Source organism: Puma concolor, chromosome D1 (genome assembly GCF_028749965.1).
Source record: "Puma concolor isolate L17-30 chromosome D1, mPumCon1.1.hap2, whole genome shotgun sequence".
Classification (NCBI taxonomy): Eukaryota; Metazoa; Chordata; class Mammalia; order Carnivora; family Felidae; genus Puma; species Puma concolor.
This window is the reverse complement of record NC_141676.1, coordinates 28590937-28608065: the sequence shown is the minus strand read 5'-3', so window position 1 is coordinate 28608065 and position 17129 is coordinate 28590937. Positions and strand designations below refer to the sequence as shown.

At 39.1% G+C, this 17129-nt stretch overlaps 1 protein-coding gene across 6 annotated transcripts in view; it reads left to right on the top strand.

Moving 5' to 3' along the window:
* The window catches only part of TCP11L1 (t-complex 11 like 1), a 35094-nt gene that overhangs the window by 1555 nt on the left and 16410 nt on the right, over window positions 1–17129 (top strand). For 4 of the 6 annotated variants that reach the window (XM_086677722.1, XM_086677723.1, XM_086677727.1 and 1 more), the window contains exons 2-5: window positions 1386–1572; window positions 12589–12721; window positions 14324–14444; window positions 15757–15977. In XM_086677722.1, coding sequence (XP_086533848.1) covers window positions 1410–1572; window positions 12589–12721; window positions 14324–14444; window positions 15757–15977 — 638 coding nt within the window. In that variant the 5' untranslated portion in view covers window positions 1386–1409. Of the gene's footprint in view, window positions 1–151; window positions 241–1385; window positions 1573–12588; window positions 12722–14323; window positions 14445–15756; window positions 15978–17129 lie in introns of those variants that run through there. The other 2 variants (XM_086677726.1, XM_086677728.1) reach the window with 2 other exon arrangements.

Here is a 17129-nt window from a genome sequence, read left to right as displayed (position 1 = left end):
TCACTGAGCTGAGTATTAGAGACCCAGAAAGCGTGCCTTCCTCCTCACTGTGCAGAATGAGTTACTTCATCCTTTCTGAGCTCATTCTCAGCATGTGAAGAGGATAAAATTAGAAGTGTATTTGTTTGTCCTTTCTCCGAGAATATGCTGGCAATGTTGTCTTTTGGATCTTGGAGCATTTCCAGAGCTTGATAGGATTTAGGACAGAGGAGATGGGTGTCTGGAGTGGGATGTTGGAAGGTAAGAGGGAACTGTATTAAAGAAACCTTCATATTAATAATACAGGCCTAAAAAAAATAATACAGGCCTGGAAATGTCAATTCCAGTAACTTCATTCTATTTAATGGAGGGATCTGAAATTCTAGGTAATTATATCAAATGATTCTTCTCTGTCTAATGGGCAAAAGAGAGTCTGCCAGACCTTTTCCAAGCTGCCAACATTTCTTTTGATCCCTGGATTACCCTCCAGGTGTATAATAAAGTCTAATTAGCGTTTATGAAAATGTTTTGTGATCTCCAAGTGTTGATGATACAAATACTAATTATTTGCAGTATTCTTGTGAATGCAGAAACATTGTGTCTGTCTTCTCCCTTAATTAGGAACACCTTAGGAAGAGAAAACTCTAGGAAAAAAACTCGGGGAGAAAAGAACTTGACAAAAACTTGTATGGTAAAAAGAGGCTAGTATTCCAGGCCTTTTTTAACTGGCCCAAACCAACACGTTAAGTATTATTCCTGTTCTAACCAGCAACTAAAAAAATTAAAACCCCACCCAACCCCATACATCGTGGTTGTTTGCAACTTCCTACTTACCATCTTTTCCTGCCGGCTGACAAGTTAATAAAAATATTGGCCCCATACATTATTCCTAAATGCTTCATATGCTTCTACCTTCTATGTGTCAGCCCCAGGTATCTTATCCACATAACAGGATCAGAGAACCAGCTCCATGGCCCAGTGTATTCAACTGGAAGCCCAAGTTAAAAGCATGATTTCCAAAGGCTTTTCCTCTCCACTCTCAGGAAAGAAAGGAAAGAATTGAAGAATTGAATCACTCTTTGATCAAAATAGAAGCAGGCAGTTTATAGTGTTATCTTCCAACAGTGTAAGATCCTGGTTTTGACTTAGGAGTGGGACAAAAATACTCAAACCTGTCACTCTATCTGAGGTACAGGTCCATGAATTTGATAAATTGTAAGTGTCATTTTACAGGTATCGTTTAATCATTGAGGTAGAATATGATAGCTGGATAAGATCTTTGCAAGCCCACTCATTATTACACATGAGAAATGGAAACCCGAAGAGAATAAATGATTTGCCCAGAGTCAACTGCCGGTTAGTAACAGAGCTAGAACATTTTGGTTCACTTTTTTTTTCTTTCCTAGGAAAGTGAATAAACTTAATTGAGAATGTCTGAAAACCCTGACAAGCCCAATACAAATGAAGCAGGAGAATCAAAATCAAGTGATTCTGAACAAGGCCTTGAAGATGCTGTGGAAGGTTCTGATGAAGCTTTACAGAAAAATATAAAGTCGGGCTCTCCCAGCACCCAAAGAATGCAAAGACCTCACTGTAAGCAAATTTAACTTTGGTTAGAAGGAATATTATCATTGTTTTTCAGGTGATATTTTGGTTAGGCTTCCTTATACTTGTGACCCTGAGCTGGGTTCTTATCATATGAGAACATTGCCAATAACCAGCATTTAAGAATAGCAAGTTTCTCAACTGGCAGCCTAGTCACTTGTGGGTTTTCAGTTGCTTGAGAAATTAAAGTTTTAGAATAATGTCCAGAATATTTCTGTCTTCCTCTAGTGTCAGTGACCTTCCACTTTCTCTGAATTGCTTTGAGAACTAGGAGGGTGGAGTGCAAATTGTAGCTTTAATTAAAAAAGCATTTGAAAAGTCTCAGGCAGGTTCCAGCCAGGACTGTGCTCGTGCAGGCTAAAAAAGGTTTTGAATGTGAGTGAGGTCACCACACCCTAACTTCACTGCCTGGGGGCTTAGTTCCCACGAGGTTGAGGGGATTCAGTTTGCGGAATGTATGGTGAAGTCATTTCAGATCCCTGACTGGGAGCGGGCCTCACTGATGAAAGGGTGGCAATTTCCACAAGTATTCCCAGCAGTTGCCCCAACTCCTGTCTTTTATTAAGAATACTTAAGCTTTTTGAAGTGGGTCCAAAAAATGAAAGTTTTAAGAGGGAGTGTCATAGTCTAAGAATGTCAGTGCTGATGTTATCTCTTTAAAGTGTAGATGATGGGTAGTTCTGCATATTTGAAAGAAGTATGAACATTTTTTGGGTTTGAGGTGTGTTTCTTTTAAAATGTTCAAAGCCCTTCTCAGGTAATTTATTAGTCCCCATAATATTCTTTTCACTTTTATTATTTTTTTAAATTAAGTACGCTTAATTACTTAACGTGGGGCTTGAACTCCGACTCGGAGAACAAGAATTACATGCTCTGCTGACTGAGCCAGCCGGGTGCCCCTTAACATAGTATTCTTATAGCAAACATTAGTAGGCCCCATTTTATTGTGGCTTAGTATCACATAGATTTTGATGGATATACTGCTAGGTTCATCCCAGCACACAAAGTATACAAAGACCTCACTACAAGCAAATACGACCTTTGGTCCTCTTGGTCTCCAATATGTATACTTAGAAAGCTTCTGTTTTCCCATTTTTACTTATTTTTTATTTTTTTACTTTTTATTTATTTGTTTTTAAGATTTTATCTTTATCCTCTGTACCCGATGTGGGACTCGAACTCACAACTCTGAGATCAAGAGTTGTATGCTCTACTGACTGAGCCAGCCAGGCATCTCTGTTTGTTTGTTTGTTTGTTAATTGCTTATTATTTATTATTTTTTAAGTAGGCTCCAGGCCCGATGTGGGGCTTGAACTCGAAACTCTGAGATCAAGAGTCACATGCTCTACTGACTGAGCCAGTCAGCCTCCCCTGTTTTCTCATTTTTAAAATGAGGAAAATACACTTATCTCTTAGATGGTTGTAAAGATTAAATGATTTCATGTAAAGCACTTAGAACAATGCTTGGCATCTAATAAATGTTCAATAAATATTGTTAATACTACATGTCATCTGTTGCATTTAAAGATACCAGGACTGATTGCTGTAATATGGATGCAGATGGCCAACATGATGGTTTTATCACTACAGTTCCTGATAAAGGAGGACCTTTGGTTTAGATCTTTAGTCATTCTTTAATTGATGGCTTTGCCTTTGGCATCCTGTCAGTCTAATGGCATGACTCCAAATTAATATCAAGCCAATACTAGACTACATTCATTATCTTTGACTGTATGTAGGTATGTCCTTAAGGCAAGAGTCCTTACGCTGGAACCCATGATTAAGTGTTAGGGGATCCAGGAACAGCCAAAAAAGTTTATCAACATTTGTGTGCATGTGCATTTTTCTAGGAAGAAGGTTATGGAAGATTTAATTAAATTCTTATAGATAAGTCCATACCAAAACAGAATAGAAAATCAGTGCCCTAAAATATTCCTCTGGCTTCCTTGCTCTTTCTCCTTATAATAATAGGTAGGCACAGGGCTGTGGTAAAGCTCAGGCCCCACAGCCTGGGGGCCACATCAAGAAGCATCACTGTACATATACAGCATAAATAGGAATTTATAAAGTATGAAATCATCTCTGCAGACTTTTTTTCCAAACTGTGTAAATGAGTAGCTACTGAGTTTCTAGTAACTCTAAAATCCCTTCTGGAATTCTACAAATTAAAATGTAAATAGCAAAGAGACAACCTTTAGTCTTGCAAGTTATAATAGAGTAATATTTTAAGGTTAGAATTGCTATTGGTAACTATGATATTGTGATTAATAATAAGAAATATATTTGGTCTTTGTCCAGTTTCTGGCAAAGAGCGCCTTTGGAATTTCCTAAGTGCTATAAGTGTGTCTTTTGTTATGTTAATGAGGCGACTTTTGGAAAGCACCTAGGTAACCTAATGATGGGGGCTGGTTGCCAGGGGACCCAGCCCTGTGATTAGAGGGTTGGAACTTTCAGTCCCATCCCCCAGCCTTCAGCATGGGGAGAGGAGAGGGTTGGAGGTCGAATCAATTGCCCCTGGCCAGTGATTTAATCAATCATGCCTATATAATGAAGCCTCCATAAAAACCCAAAAGGACTGTGTTTGGAGAGCTTCCAGGTTGGTGAATACACAGTGGGTGGTGTTGGGAGAGTGGTGCACACCCTCAGGGCAGGGAAGCCCTGCACTCTTTCCCCATACTTTGCCCTTATGCATCTCTTCATCTGGCTGCTTCTGAGTTATATCTTTTTATACTAAACCAGTAAACCTGGTAAGTAGAATGTTTCTCTGAGTTCTGGGAGCCACTCTAGCAAATCAAACCCAAGGAGGGAGTCATCAGAACCTCTGGTCTATAGCACCCATGACCGCCTGGACTTGCAACTAGGGCAGTTTTGTAGAACTGAACCCTTAACCTGTGGGGTCTGACAGTATCTCCAGGTAGATAGTGTCAAAACTCAATTGAATTGTAGGACACCCAGCTGGTTTCTGACAACTGTTTGGTAGTGTTGGGGGGAAGCACCTCACCCCGCCCCTGTACACATTGGGATTTGGGTGCAGAACCTTCAGTAAGTGATACAGAATATTGAAAAAGGACGAGTGGCTTCCTTGTAGGAATTGGCTGGCACTAGTCCGAGGTGGTGCTTTGATTCTAAAAGATAATCTGTTCTGTAAACATAGAGATGTTTACATCTCTAAAAATAAAGATCAGTCAGCTGCAAATTAATATCTCCCCTGAGATTCTCTACTTCCATATACTCTGCTCACAAAGCCTGTTCTGTTCTGGTGTTTAATCACCTTTTGACCAGTAGAAGATGCTGTATTCAGATGAAAAACTTCACATTGTTATCCCAGTTAATATTTGCCATTTAGCATTTTGGTTTATTAAATCAGGTCTTTGTGAGTTTAATTAGTATATCCCAGTCATCCTTAGATAAATGGATGGCACAAGTTCTTAATTTTTTTTTAAGCCTATTTATTTAGGTACTCTCCACACTCAGTATGGGGCTTGATCTCGCAACCCCGAGCCAGCCAGCTGCCCGTAAGTTATTACATTTTTTAAAAATGTTTATTTTTGAGAGAGAGAGAGAGATAGTGGGAGCAGGGGAAGGGCAGAGAGAGAGAGACACACACACAGAGAATCTGAAGCAGGCTCCTGGCTCTGAGCTGTTAGTACAGAGCTTTACACAGGGCTCGAACTCATGAGTGGTGAGATCATGACCTGAGCCGAAGTCGTACGTTTAACCGACTGAGCCACCCAGGTGCCCCTAAGTTCCTATATTTTTAAAGCTCATGACTAGACTTTGAGTTATAGTGTCTCTGTGTTTAGTCAGTGAGTCAGTATTTATAGAATGCGGGGTGCCCGGATGGCTCACTCGGCTCTTGATTTCAGCTCAGGTAATGATCCCAGGGTGGTGAGATTGAGCCCCGCATCAGGCTCCTTGCTGGGCAGTGCTGGGCATGGAGCCTGCTTAAGATTCTCTCTCTCTGCCTCCCCCTCTGCCCTTCCTCCACTTGCGCTCTCTCTCTTTCTCTCAAAAACAATATTTTTTTCTATTGAATGAATATTATGTATCATGGATACAGCAGTGAGTCAGGCCTACAAGGTCTCTTACCTCATGGAGCTTGCAGTGTAGTGAAGAAGACAAAATAACAAGCAATTTCTACAGCGCAGTAGGTTCTGTAGATAAACTTTACCCGTGCTTCACTATGCTCCCTCTATAGTAGTTTTGGGTGATATTTGCCATCAGCCATCCATAAATGTCCAACCACTTGTCTGACTAGAAGCATATCTTTAGAGTGTATGGACTTCTCAGATTACAGAACAACTCAGTAAGGAAAGGTAGAGAGTAGGAACATTCTGAATTAGGTTTTCATTTTATTTTGAATCTATTCACCAGCTTCCCAAAGGGCATGTTTACTTGGTTTGGTTTTCAGTTTCTTTAACAGGGTATCAGTGCACAAATGCTATAAGGGAATCAGCAGCAGCTTTAGCTTTATATTGCATAGTAAAATAAATTCCAGGGTAAAATACATGTGACCTTACCATTTTTTATGGCTCTTATTACAACTCTTCACAGGTTCTCTTCACAAGTTGAAGTGAAACCATGTTGTCCACTGAATTGTATCTTTGTATTCTCATGAAATTGGTAAATTTGAGAATTCTCAAAACAAAACAAAAAATCCCACCCACAACCCTGTAATTAGTATGCAGCTACCAGTTTCTGTGTATGTAGACCTGTAACCTATCCTGATCCTATCTTAGAATTGTAGCTTTTAGCTTTTTTGATCAGGTATCCTTCATTAATAAGTTTGATTAAGTAGTCTCTAACTTGGACAGCTCTGTAAATTTTCTTCTTCCTGGTGTCTCATGTTCTTAGCACTTGGTACAAGCTGTTTTATCCCAAATGTGCCCCAAATCATGAGAACACACTTGTGTATAATTTGGAAGAGTCTCATCTTCTATGGAACATTCCTTTGGTTTTACTGTCTTCTTTTTGCATATTAGGAAATAATGGCTGTGGAAGATTTAAAATGACTTGTTCAAGGTCACATTCAAGAGTCTGGAGGTAGCTGAAATTCTTCCTTCCTCTGTCCCTTGTGTTTCATGACTAGGTAGCATAAAAACACTGTGTATTTATCATTACCCAAATGCCCTAAATTGTTGAAAAATGGTAAATTAATTGTGAAAACTTGGCGTGTTTCTATTATTTTCATAAATTTAAGATGATTAGACATTTGAAGATTTTTGCAAAACCAGGGTCAAAACCAAACTTGGAAGCCCTGATGATGGGGCTTTTTTTTTTTTTTTTTTAATGTTTGTTTATTTTTGAGAGAAAGAGAGAGATCCCTAGAGGGGGAGGGACAGGGAGAGGGGGACAGAGGATCCAAAGGGGTCTCTGGGCTGACAGCAGTGAGCCTGATACAGGGCTTCAACTTATGAACTGTGAAACCATGACCTGAGGTGGTCCTTCTGAATCTTTTTTTTTTTAATTTTTTTTTTAATGTTTATTCATTTTTGAGACAGAGAACATGAATAGGGGAACGTCAGAGAGAGAGGGAGACACAGAATCTGAAACAGGCTCCAGGCTCTGAGCTGTCAGCACAGAGCGTGACGTGGGGCTCGAACTCACGGACCACGAGATCATGACCTGAGCCGAAGTTGGACACCCAACTGACTGAGCCACCCAGGTGCCCCGAATCTCTTTTTAAGAGATAAGAACTTGGCATGCCTGGCTTGCTCAGTTGGTGGAGTGCATTACTCATGATTTCAGGGTTGTGAGTTTGAGCCCCACATTGGGTGTAGCGATTACTTTAAAAAAAAAAAATCTTAAAAGGGATAAGAACTCTATGCAGTTTAATAATTCCTGACGTTTGATGTTGATATATCACAGTGAAAGTTCCATTTTCTGATACATGGTAACAGAAAATATTAGCTTGAATAAATTTAATAGTAATATATATATATAGCAAATTCCTGCTAAATGTCTTTGAATTTTTTTTAGTTTATCTATTAAAATTTTTTTTAATGTTTGTTTATTTTTGAGATAGAGAACATGATCAGGGGAGGGGTAGAGAGGGAGAGAGAGAGAGAATCCCAAGCAGGCTCTGTGCTGTCTGTGCAGAGCCTGATGTGGAACTGAAATCCGAAGCTTAACTGGCTGAGCCACTCAGGCTCCCCTGAATTTTTTTTAAGTTTATTTTTTGAGAGAGGGCACAAGCAGAGCAAGAGCCAACAGGGAGAGAGAGAGAATGCCAAGAAGGCTCCGCACCACCAGCGTAGAGCTCAATGCGGGGCTTGAACTCACAAACCGTGTGATCATGACCTGAGCCAAAACCAGGAATCCGATGGTCAACCAAGTAAGCCTCCAAGTGCCCCCCGCCTTTGAATTTTTAATCAATTTTATTGAGGTAGAATTTATATATAATAAAATTCCATTTTAAGCATGTAATTTGAGTTTTGACAAATGCATTTACAGTTGTGTCGCTACTACCACAGTCCTGCCCCTTGACGGTGAATCTTTCCCACTGTCTTCTGGCCTTTGGCAGCCACTTACTTTCTATCTCTATAATTTTGCCCTTTTTATGATTTCAAATAAATGGAATCATACTGTATATAGTCTCTTATCTGACTCTTTAACTTGGGATAATGCTTTTAAGATTCATCTGTGTTTTTGCATGTATCAGTTTCTTCCTTTGTTATTGCTGGGTACTGTTCCATTGTATGGTTATACTATTTCTTCATTCTGCAGTTGATTGACATTTGGATTAGTTCTAGATTTTGCCTGTTATGAAGAATGCTGCTATTAACATTTGAGTACAGGTCTTCATAGGGCCATAGTTTTCTTGTGTAAAGACCTAAGAGTGGAATTGCTGGGTCATGTGATAAGTGTATGTTTTACTCTATAAGAAACCAAGAGATTGTTTTCCAAAGTGACTGTACCATTTTTTATTTCTACTGTTTGAGACTTCCAACTGCTCTGCCGCTATGTCAAGAGTTGGTTATGATCAGTCTCTTTAATTTTGGCCATTCTATTATGTATGTAGTGGTATCTCAGTGTGGGTATTTTTTTTTTTTAATGTTTATTTATTTTTGAGAGAGACAGAGTGTGAGCTGGGGGGGAGGGGCAGAGAGAGAGGGAGACAGAATCTGAAGCCGGCTCCAGGCTCTGAGCTGTCAGCACAGAGCCTGACGCAGGGCTCAAATTCAAGAACCATGAGATCATGACCCGAGCTGTCAGACGCTTAACTGAGCCACCCAGGTGCCCCTCAATGTGGTTTTAATTTGCATTTCCCTGATTATAAAATCAGAGGAAAAACCTACAATGTTCCACCTGTGTGGGGCAAAACCCAGTCCTTCCTCCTGTGTTTTTCTCCCGGGTGCCTGTGTCTCTTTAGTATTCACATAGAGTAGATCACTTCTGGACACCAAATGTGTGGGGTCATTTTCCCCCACCAAGTAATTTTCTGTGATACTACCTGAATTCCTATAATTCAACTCAATTCTGACACTATTTATGCAGAGATAACATCAGATCTCACAGGTGAAGGGCTTAGTCCCACACCCATCCCTCCACTTTGGACAGTAGTCACAAATCTAGGTTATTACCTGTGCTTTTGACCAACCAGCTATAGATTGGAGATTCTAGCGTCCCTTTCATAAATTCTGTTAATTTACTAGAGTTTACTAGAGTGGCTCACAGAACTCAGGGAAACACTTATGTATACCAGTTTATTAAAAGATAAATAATGGGGCGCCTGGGTGGCGCAGTCGGTTAAGCGTCCGACTTCAACCAGGTCACGATCTCGCGGTCCGTGAGTTCGAGCCCCGCATCGGGCTCTGGGCTGATGGCTCAGAGCCTGGAGCCTGTTTCCGATTCTGTGTCTCCCTCTCTCTCTGCCCCTCCCCCGTTCACGCTCTGTCTCTCTCTGTCCCAAAAAAATAAATAAACGTTAAAAAAAAAAAAAAAAAAAAAAAAAATTAAAAAAAAAAAGATAAATAAAAGTGAACAGCTAGATGAAGAAATATATAGGGTGAGGTCTGGGAGGGTCCTGAGTGCAGGAGCTTCTGACCCTATGGAGTTGGGGTGCATCACCCTCCTGGTATGGATGTGTTGGACAACCTGGAAGCTCTCTGAACCCTCTACTATTGGGACTTTATGGAGGCTTCCTCATGTAGGCATGATCAATTATTAACTCCATTTTCAGCCCTAAGTATGGAATCCTCTCTGGAGGATAGGGCTGAAAATTCCAACCTTCTAATCATGGATTGGTCTTTCTAGTGATCCACCCACATCCAGAAGCCATCCAGGAGCTCAGAGTCATCTCAGTAGAACAAAATATGCTGCTAGTGCTTATCACTTAGGGATTAAGAAAGGTTTTTAGGAGCCCAGTGTTAGGGAGGGGGTCAAAAGCCAAATATTAAAACAAGAGATGCACCTAGTGTTCTTATCACTTAGGAAATTATAAGGGCTCTAGGAGTTTTGTGCCAGGAACTAGGGTCAGAGAACAATATGTATATTTTCTGTTATCTCTCACTGATGACTAATGATGTTGAGCATCTGTTCTTAGCCTGTTGTGTATCTATCTGCTTGAGAGAAACGTCCAGACTTTTTGTCTACTTTTTACTGGTTGTCTATTATTATAAGAGTTCTTAATATGTTCTGGATACAAGTCCTTTATCAGATTTGTGTTTTGCATATATTTTCTCCTATCTGGCATGCCTTTTATATTCTTTTTAGGAGTCTTACACAGAACAAAAGTTTTAAATTTTGGTAAAGCACAATTCATCAATTTTTTCCTCTTTTATGTTGAGTTTTTTGTATCTTACTCTAAGAAATTTTGCCTAACTCAAGGTAGATTTCACCTGTGCTTTCTCCTAGAAGTTTTACAGTTTTAGCTCTTGTATTTAGGTCTGTGGTCCATTTTGAATTTGTTTTTTACTTATCTTGTTCAGTAAGGGTTGAGGATCATTCTTTTCCATACAGATAGCTAATTGTGTCAACACCATTTCTTGCTTATTGACCACATGTACACGTATGTGTGTATGTATGTATGTATCAGTCTATTTCTAGGTCCTCTGTTCACTTGCTCTGTATATCTGTCTTCATGCCAGAAACACACTGTCTCAATTGTTGCAGTTTTATCGTAAGTCTCGAAATTAGTTTAAGTCCTGCAACTTTATTCTTTTTTCAAAATAGTTTCCACTTGTCTAGGTCCTGTGCATTTCCATGTAAATTTGAGAATCAGTTTGGCATTTTTTTATTAAGGTTACTTTATTTTGAGAGAGACAGAGGAGGAGAGAGAGAATCCCAAGCAGGCTCCACACTGTTAGCACAGAGCCCGATGTGGGGCTTGAACTCATGAACTGTGAGATGACCTGAACTGAAACCAAGAGTCTGATGCTTAAGCAACTGAGCTACCCAGATGCCCCTCAGTTTGGCATTTTCAACAAAAAACCTGCTGGGATTTTAACTGGGATTGCGTTTTATCAGTAGATCAATTTGGCAGAAATAGAAATTCTCAGTATTATGAAGTTGTCAATCTGGGCTCTGATTTTTATATATTCATTATATTTTGCCAATATCCATGGAGCAAATTTTATTTATTTATTTATTTATTTATTTATTTATTTATTTATTTATTTATTTAGTATTTTTATTAATATTCTGTGGAAATACAGAGAAGGATTTTTGTTGAGTGTTCCCAACTTCCCCTTATGTGACTGGATAAAGATTTTTACCAAACAGGATATGACCAGCTCTTAGATTTGGTTCCTTTTTTTGGTTGTTGTTGTTGTTGTTGTTGTTTGTGAGCAAAAGAAAAAAGTAAAGAGGAAGGAAAATAATTTTTTACTAACCTAAGATCTTCATAATTGTTAAACCCTGTGCAAACTAGGAAATTATTTATCTCATTTTAAGCCCAGATCTTATCACCATCACAGAAAATTAATATAGTCCTCTTCCAGGTCAGTGCTTTTCAAATTACGGTTATAAAACATTCTTAGTATCCTATACAGGGTAGTGGTTTTAGCATTCTCTGAATAGCACTGGTACCCTAGACTACTTGGTGAAATTTTAATTTGACAAGGTTCATTCCTGGCACAGTATTAGTGGTGGAGCAAAATATAAACTGCTGATGGGAGCAAATGAGGAAATCCTAAATCTGGTGTCTCCTTTTTAAAATTTAGAGTAGATAGCGGCGCCTGGGTGGCTCAGTCGGTTAAGCGTCCGGCTTCGGCTCAGGTCATGATCTCACAGTCCGTGAGTTCGAGCCCCACACTGGGCTCTGTGCTGACAGCGCAGAGCCTGGAGCCTGCTTCGGATTCTGTGTCTCCCTCTCTCTCTCTCCCTCCCCTGCTCATGCTCTGCCTCTCTCTGTCTCAAAAATAAATAAAAACATTAAAAGAATTTTTTTTTTAAATAAAATTTAGGGTAGACAGAAAGCAAAGGGATCAGAAAACAACCCTCATGGGGCGCCTGGGTGGCGCAGTCGGTTAAGCGTCCGACTTCAGCCAGGTCACGATCTCACGCTCCGTGAGTTCGAGCCCCGCGTCGGGCTCTGGGCTGATGGCTCGGAGCCTGGAGCCTGTTTCCGATTCTGTGTCTCCCTCTCTCTCTGCCCCTCCCCCGTTCATGCTCTGTCTCTCTCTGTCCCAAAAATAAAAATAAATGTTGAAAAAAAAAAATTTAATAAAAAAAAAAAAAAGAAAACAACCCTCAGCGTATTGGGAAATTTGATAGTCTGTGACTTTAAAAGTTTGTCTCCATTTAATTTAATCATTTCCACTGACCAGTCTTAAGTAAAAAGTCCAGATATTTTGAGAATTGGAAATGGTCTCTGCTTTTGGGACTCCAGGTTAAAAGAAAAATGAAATAGGTAAAATTCTGTTGTTTGAAATTGCCAGAATATTTTCATAAATAGAGGCATAGCTGAAGTTATTAGCTGGTACCAGAACCACTGCCTTCTCCTTAGTTTAATAGAAATTTTAATCTAGAGAAGCGAATCTCTTACACTGGGTTTTGTTACAGCTAGTCCTCCTCGATTTGTGACAGTAGAAGAACTTCTAGATACAGCGAAAGGAGTTGCTAACATGGCTCTAGCCCATGAAATTGTAGTAAATGGAGACTTTCGGATTAAACCAGTTGAATTACCAGAAGACAGGTAAGGCGGTTACTGAGTTACCTTGTTTAGTGGAACTCTGCCATTTCCCAGTTCTGGAAAGGTCTTCTCCACTTGATGTCAGTATATTCAAATGTATTTTTCCTTTTGTATGTAGTTGCTAAAAAAATAAAATGTCTATACTCAGAATTACTAGTGTTTGAAAGTTGATCTCAGGACTACTGCTCCTAAATAAAAGGTCTAGGAAATCTCCTGTGGAAATCTTTCATGTTAGCTTCTCCCTACTGCATAGGGCCTAGTGTCCTATCTTGTGTTTTCATTGTATTGTTTCATTCATTTCTTGTAACTATCACATCATACTATAGTTGTTGGTTTCCTAGTGTTGGTTTACTAGTGTTCTTCACCAGATTATAAACTCTACAAAGACAAAGGATTATGCATTATTCTCTATATCCCTAGCACCTGGTACATATCCTATCAAATCTTAAACTCTATTGATTGTAAAATGTGTCTTTTAAAATATATTGTCATAATAAAAATCATTGCTCATTATAATTGTAAAAGTGCCATCATATGGGGCACCTAGGTGGCTAAGTTGGTTGAGCATCCAACTCTTGATTTTTTGGCTCAGGTCATGATCTATTGGTCTTGATTTTGCTCAGGTCATGATCTGTTGGTCATGAGATCAAGCCCTGTGTTGGGCTCTGCACTGACAGTGGGGAGTCCGCTTGGGATTGTCTCTCTGTCTCTCCCTCTCTCTTTGCCCCTCCCCTGCTCATGCATGTGTGTGCACACGTGTTCTCTCTCTCTCTAAATAAGTAAATTAATTTTAAAAAAAGTGTCATGATAAAGATTGGGATTCTGTTAACCAAGGAGGGAGGAGGAATGACTGCTGGGTTGCCAAGCTATACTGTCGCCCACTTGAGTCTTCTAAATATAACTTTACAAGCATTTCTTATATGTTCTGCAATGAGAGTACTTTTTCACATTAAGAATGAAGATTTACCTGTTTTGCTCTTACAATATAAATATTTTTTTTTTTTTTTAAGATTTTATTTTTAAGTAATCTCTATATCCAACATGGGGCTCGAACTTCCAACCCTGAGATCATGCTCTACCAACTGAGCCAGCCAGGTGCTCTTAGAGACCGGTTTTAATGAGATGTTATATGTTAGTTGTTAGTTTGGTACCTAATTCAATAATTGTCTCATATATCATATAGGAATAGGGTATTTTCTAGAAATAAAGTCCTTCAGCCTATATACATGCTGAGTTGTTATCTTAAACTACTTAATCATAAATATCTTAAGAAACTTTCTGGTAACAGGGAAAATTAAGAAAACAGCTCTGAACTTTCCAGTATGCTTTTATATGCTATTAATATCCTTATATGCTATTAATTGGTCTAAAGTCATCTGTGAAATTAGTTGAAAGTTATTCTGTCCAGTGAGGTACTTACTGAAGTAAATCACTAAACTAAAAATAGTATATGTGACTGGTATAAGTATATCTGGGAAATCTTTCCTTCATCTAAATTATTTGTAAAATGTCTCACCCTAAACCCATAGAATTTGTGCTTTCGAAAGTGATTTGAGCCTCAAATATTTTGATTTTTTTTTTCTTCCTTTTTTCATTTGCTTCCAGCTTGGAGAAGAGAGTAAAGGATATTGTACATAAAGCTTTTTGGGACTGCTTGAGTGTCCAGCTAAGTGAAGACCCCCCAACATATGACCATGCCATCAAACTTGTCGGAGAAATCAAAGAGGTGAGATGGAGGGCAAATTGTAGTGCTTTTCTGGTGTATTAGGAGTATTCAGCCTGTCTGTGTTACTGTACCAGAAGACTTTAAAGAAATTGAAGGATTGAGAGGTTAACATACCTGCTGAATTGTGGATTAAGACTTTTTTTGGCTTAATACCTTTTTAAAAATTTCAAACAAGCTGTGATAACCCAAAGGCTTTACTTTTGTAAATGAAGGTTTATATTTTTTAAAACAATTATTGGGGCGCCTGGGTGGCGCAGTCGGTTAAGCGTCCGACTTCAGCCAGGTCACGATCTCGCGGTCCGTGAGTTCGAGCCCCGCATCGGGCTCTGGGCTGATGGCTCAGAGCCTGGAGCCTGTTTCCGATTCTGTGTCTCCCTCTCTCTCTGCCCCTCGCCTGTTCATGCTCTGTCTCTCTCTGTCCCAAAAATAAATAAACGTTGAAAAAAAAAAAATTTTTTTAAAACAATTATTTAAAGAAAACAAGTTATTTGACCAAGCACAGGTGATTAATAAAAATTTTAATCGGCTTAGATATGTTTAATTTATAATGGCCAAAGAGTGACTCAGTCTGTGGGATAGAGAAGGTATTAAATGGAAGTTAAGACTCTTTCTGCAAATACCTTTAGCAGTAGTTGAAAGAGAAAAATGTATCCATGGAAACTGGCATCTGTATTTGGTTCAGAGGCTCACGTTAATTACTGTGTTTTTTCTCACTTTTAACAGCTTGTTCATCTTTTATCCTGTTGATTGCTACCTAGACCTTAAACAGAAGCTTAAATAGCTCGTCTAAATGATTTGCAAACGGATGCCTGGCTGGCTCAGTCAGTAGAACATGTAACTCTTGTTCTCAGAGTTGTGAGTTTGAGCCCCATGTTGGGCTTAGAGCTTACTTAATTAACTTACTTAGTTACTTAAATAAATGAGGGGCACCTGGGTGGCTCAGTCGATTAAGTGTTATGGCTCAGGTCATCTCATGGTTTATGGGTTCAAACCCCACGTCCGCCTCTGCACTGACAGCTCAAAGCCTGGAGCCTGCTTCAGATTCTGTGTCTCCCTCTCTCTCTGCTGCTCCCCTCCTTGTGCTCTCTCTCAAAAATGAATAAACATTAAAATAAATAAATAAATGATTTGAAAACATGTTTTTCTATAGATTTGTTAAAAGGTCAAAATGTTTTATAGTTGCAATTGTATTATGGTATTACAGTAACTATTGATAAAGCCTTATTTGGGTAATTATAAATTCCTTTGTGTATAACGAAAAATGATGTCTGACTAAGAAACTTTGATTAAACTTGGCTGTGCTCTCTTGTAGACTCTCTTATCTTTCTTGCTGCCTGGTCACAGTAGACTGAGAAACCAGATAATGGAAGTCTTAGATCTGGATCTGATCAAGCAAGAAGCAGAGAATGGGGCCTTAGACATTTCCAAGCTGGCAGAATTCATTATTGGCATGATGGGGACAGTGTGTGCACCTGCTAGAGATGAAGAAGTTAAGAAACTAAAGGATATTAAGGAAATAGTGCCCCTTTTCAGGTATGGGGATTGTGTTAATCACCTTCAGTGCACTTAATATACAGAGCCCGTTTTCAGATTTAGACTTCGAGTGTAGATACTCATGAATTTTTAAAAAGCAAACATTTTTTTTTTAAATACAGAAAAGTAGAAAGAAGGAAAAAAAAATCACCCACGGTTTTACCACCCAAAGGCAAAATCACTGCTAATCATATTGATAATTAAAAAAAATTTTTTTTTTATTTTATTTCGAGAGAGAGCTTGAGCAGGGGAGAGGCAGGGAGAGAAGAGAGAGAATTTCAAGCAGACTCCACGCTGTCAACATGGAGCCCAATACGGGGCTCCATTCCGTGAACTGTGAGATCATGACCTTGAGCCAAAACCAAGAGTTGGACGCTTAACTGACTGAGCCACCCAGGCACCCCCAACTTATATTATTTTTTAAAACTCTCTATAAGCATTTTCAATGGCTGCAAAATCTTCATTTGCGTAGATATAGTTAACTATTACTATGTTAAGATGGACAATTAGATTACCTCTAATTATTTACTGTTTAATCCTGCCATGAACATCCTTGTGTACAAAACTTTTTTCTGTATTTCAGGTTATTTCCTAACTATAAGTTCTTAAAGTGGCATTACTGTATCAGAGGATAAGAACAGTTTTAAGACTCTCATTGCATGTTAGCAAGTTGCTTTCCAAAAGTTCCTTTCATTTTCAGCTTCTTTTATATCATATCAATATTTGGTACATATAAAAATGCTATGCATCATGAAGTTACCTCAGGGTTCAGAAAGCATTGAAAAGACCTCCTAAGAAGGGGTGCGTGGCTTGCTCAGTGGGTAGAGCATGTGACTCTTAATCTCGGGGTCCTGAGTTTGAGCCCCACATTGGGTGTGGAGATTACTTAAAAATAAAATCTTAAAAAAAAAAAAAGACCTAAAAATTGATTTGTTCACTCATTCAACAAGCTCATATTGAGCATCTCTTATGTGCTGGGTATGGTGCTAGACTTTAGAAATAGTAAGAGCTTCTAATTTGGCCAAGTTAAGGGAGGAGTTTCCTAGGAGGTGAGACCTCTGGGGAAGATAGCTTGCAGCAAACTCAACCTGAACATAAATTCCTACTGGGAAGAGAATGGAGCGGGGAGCCTGGCAAAGTGGGAGTACATAC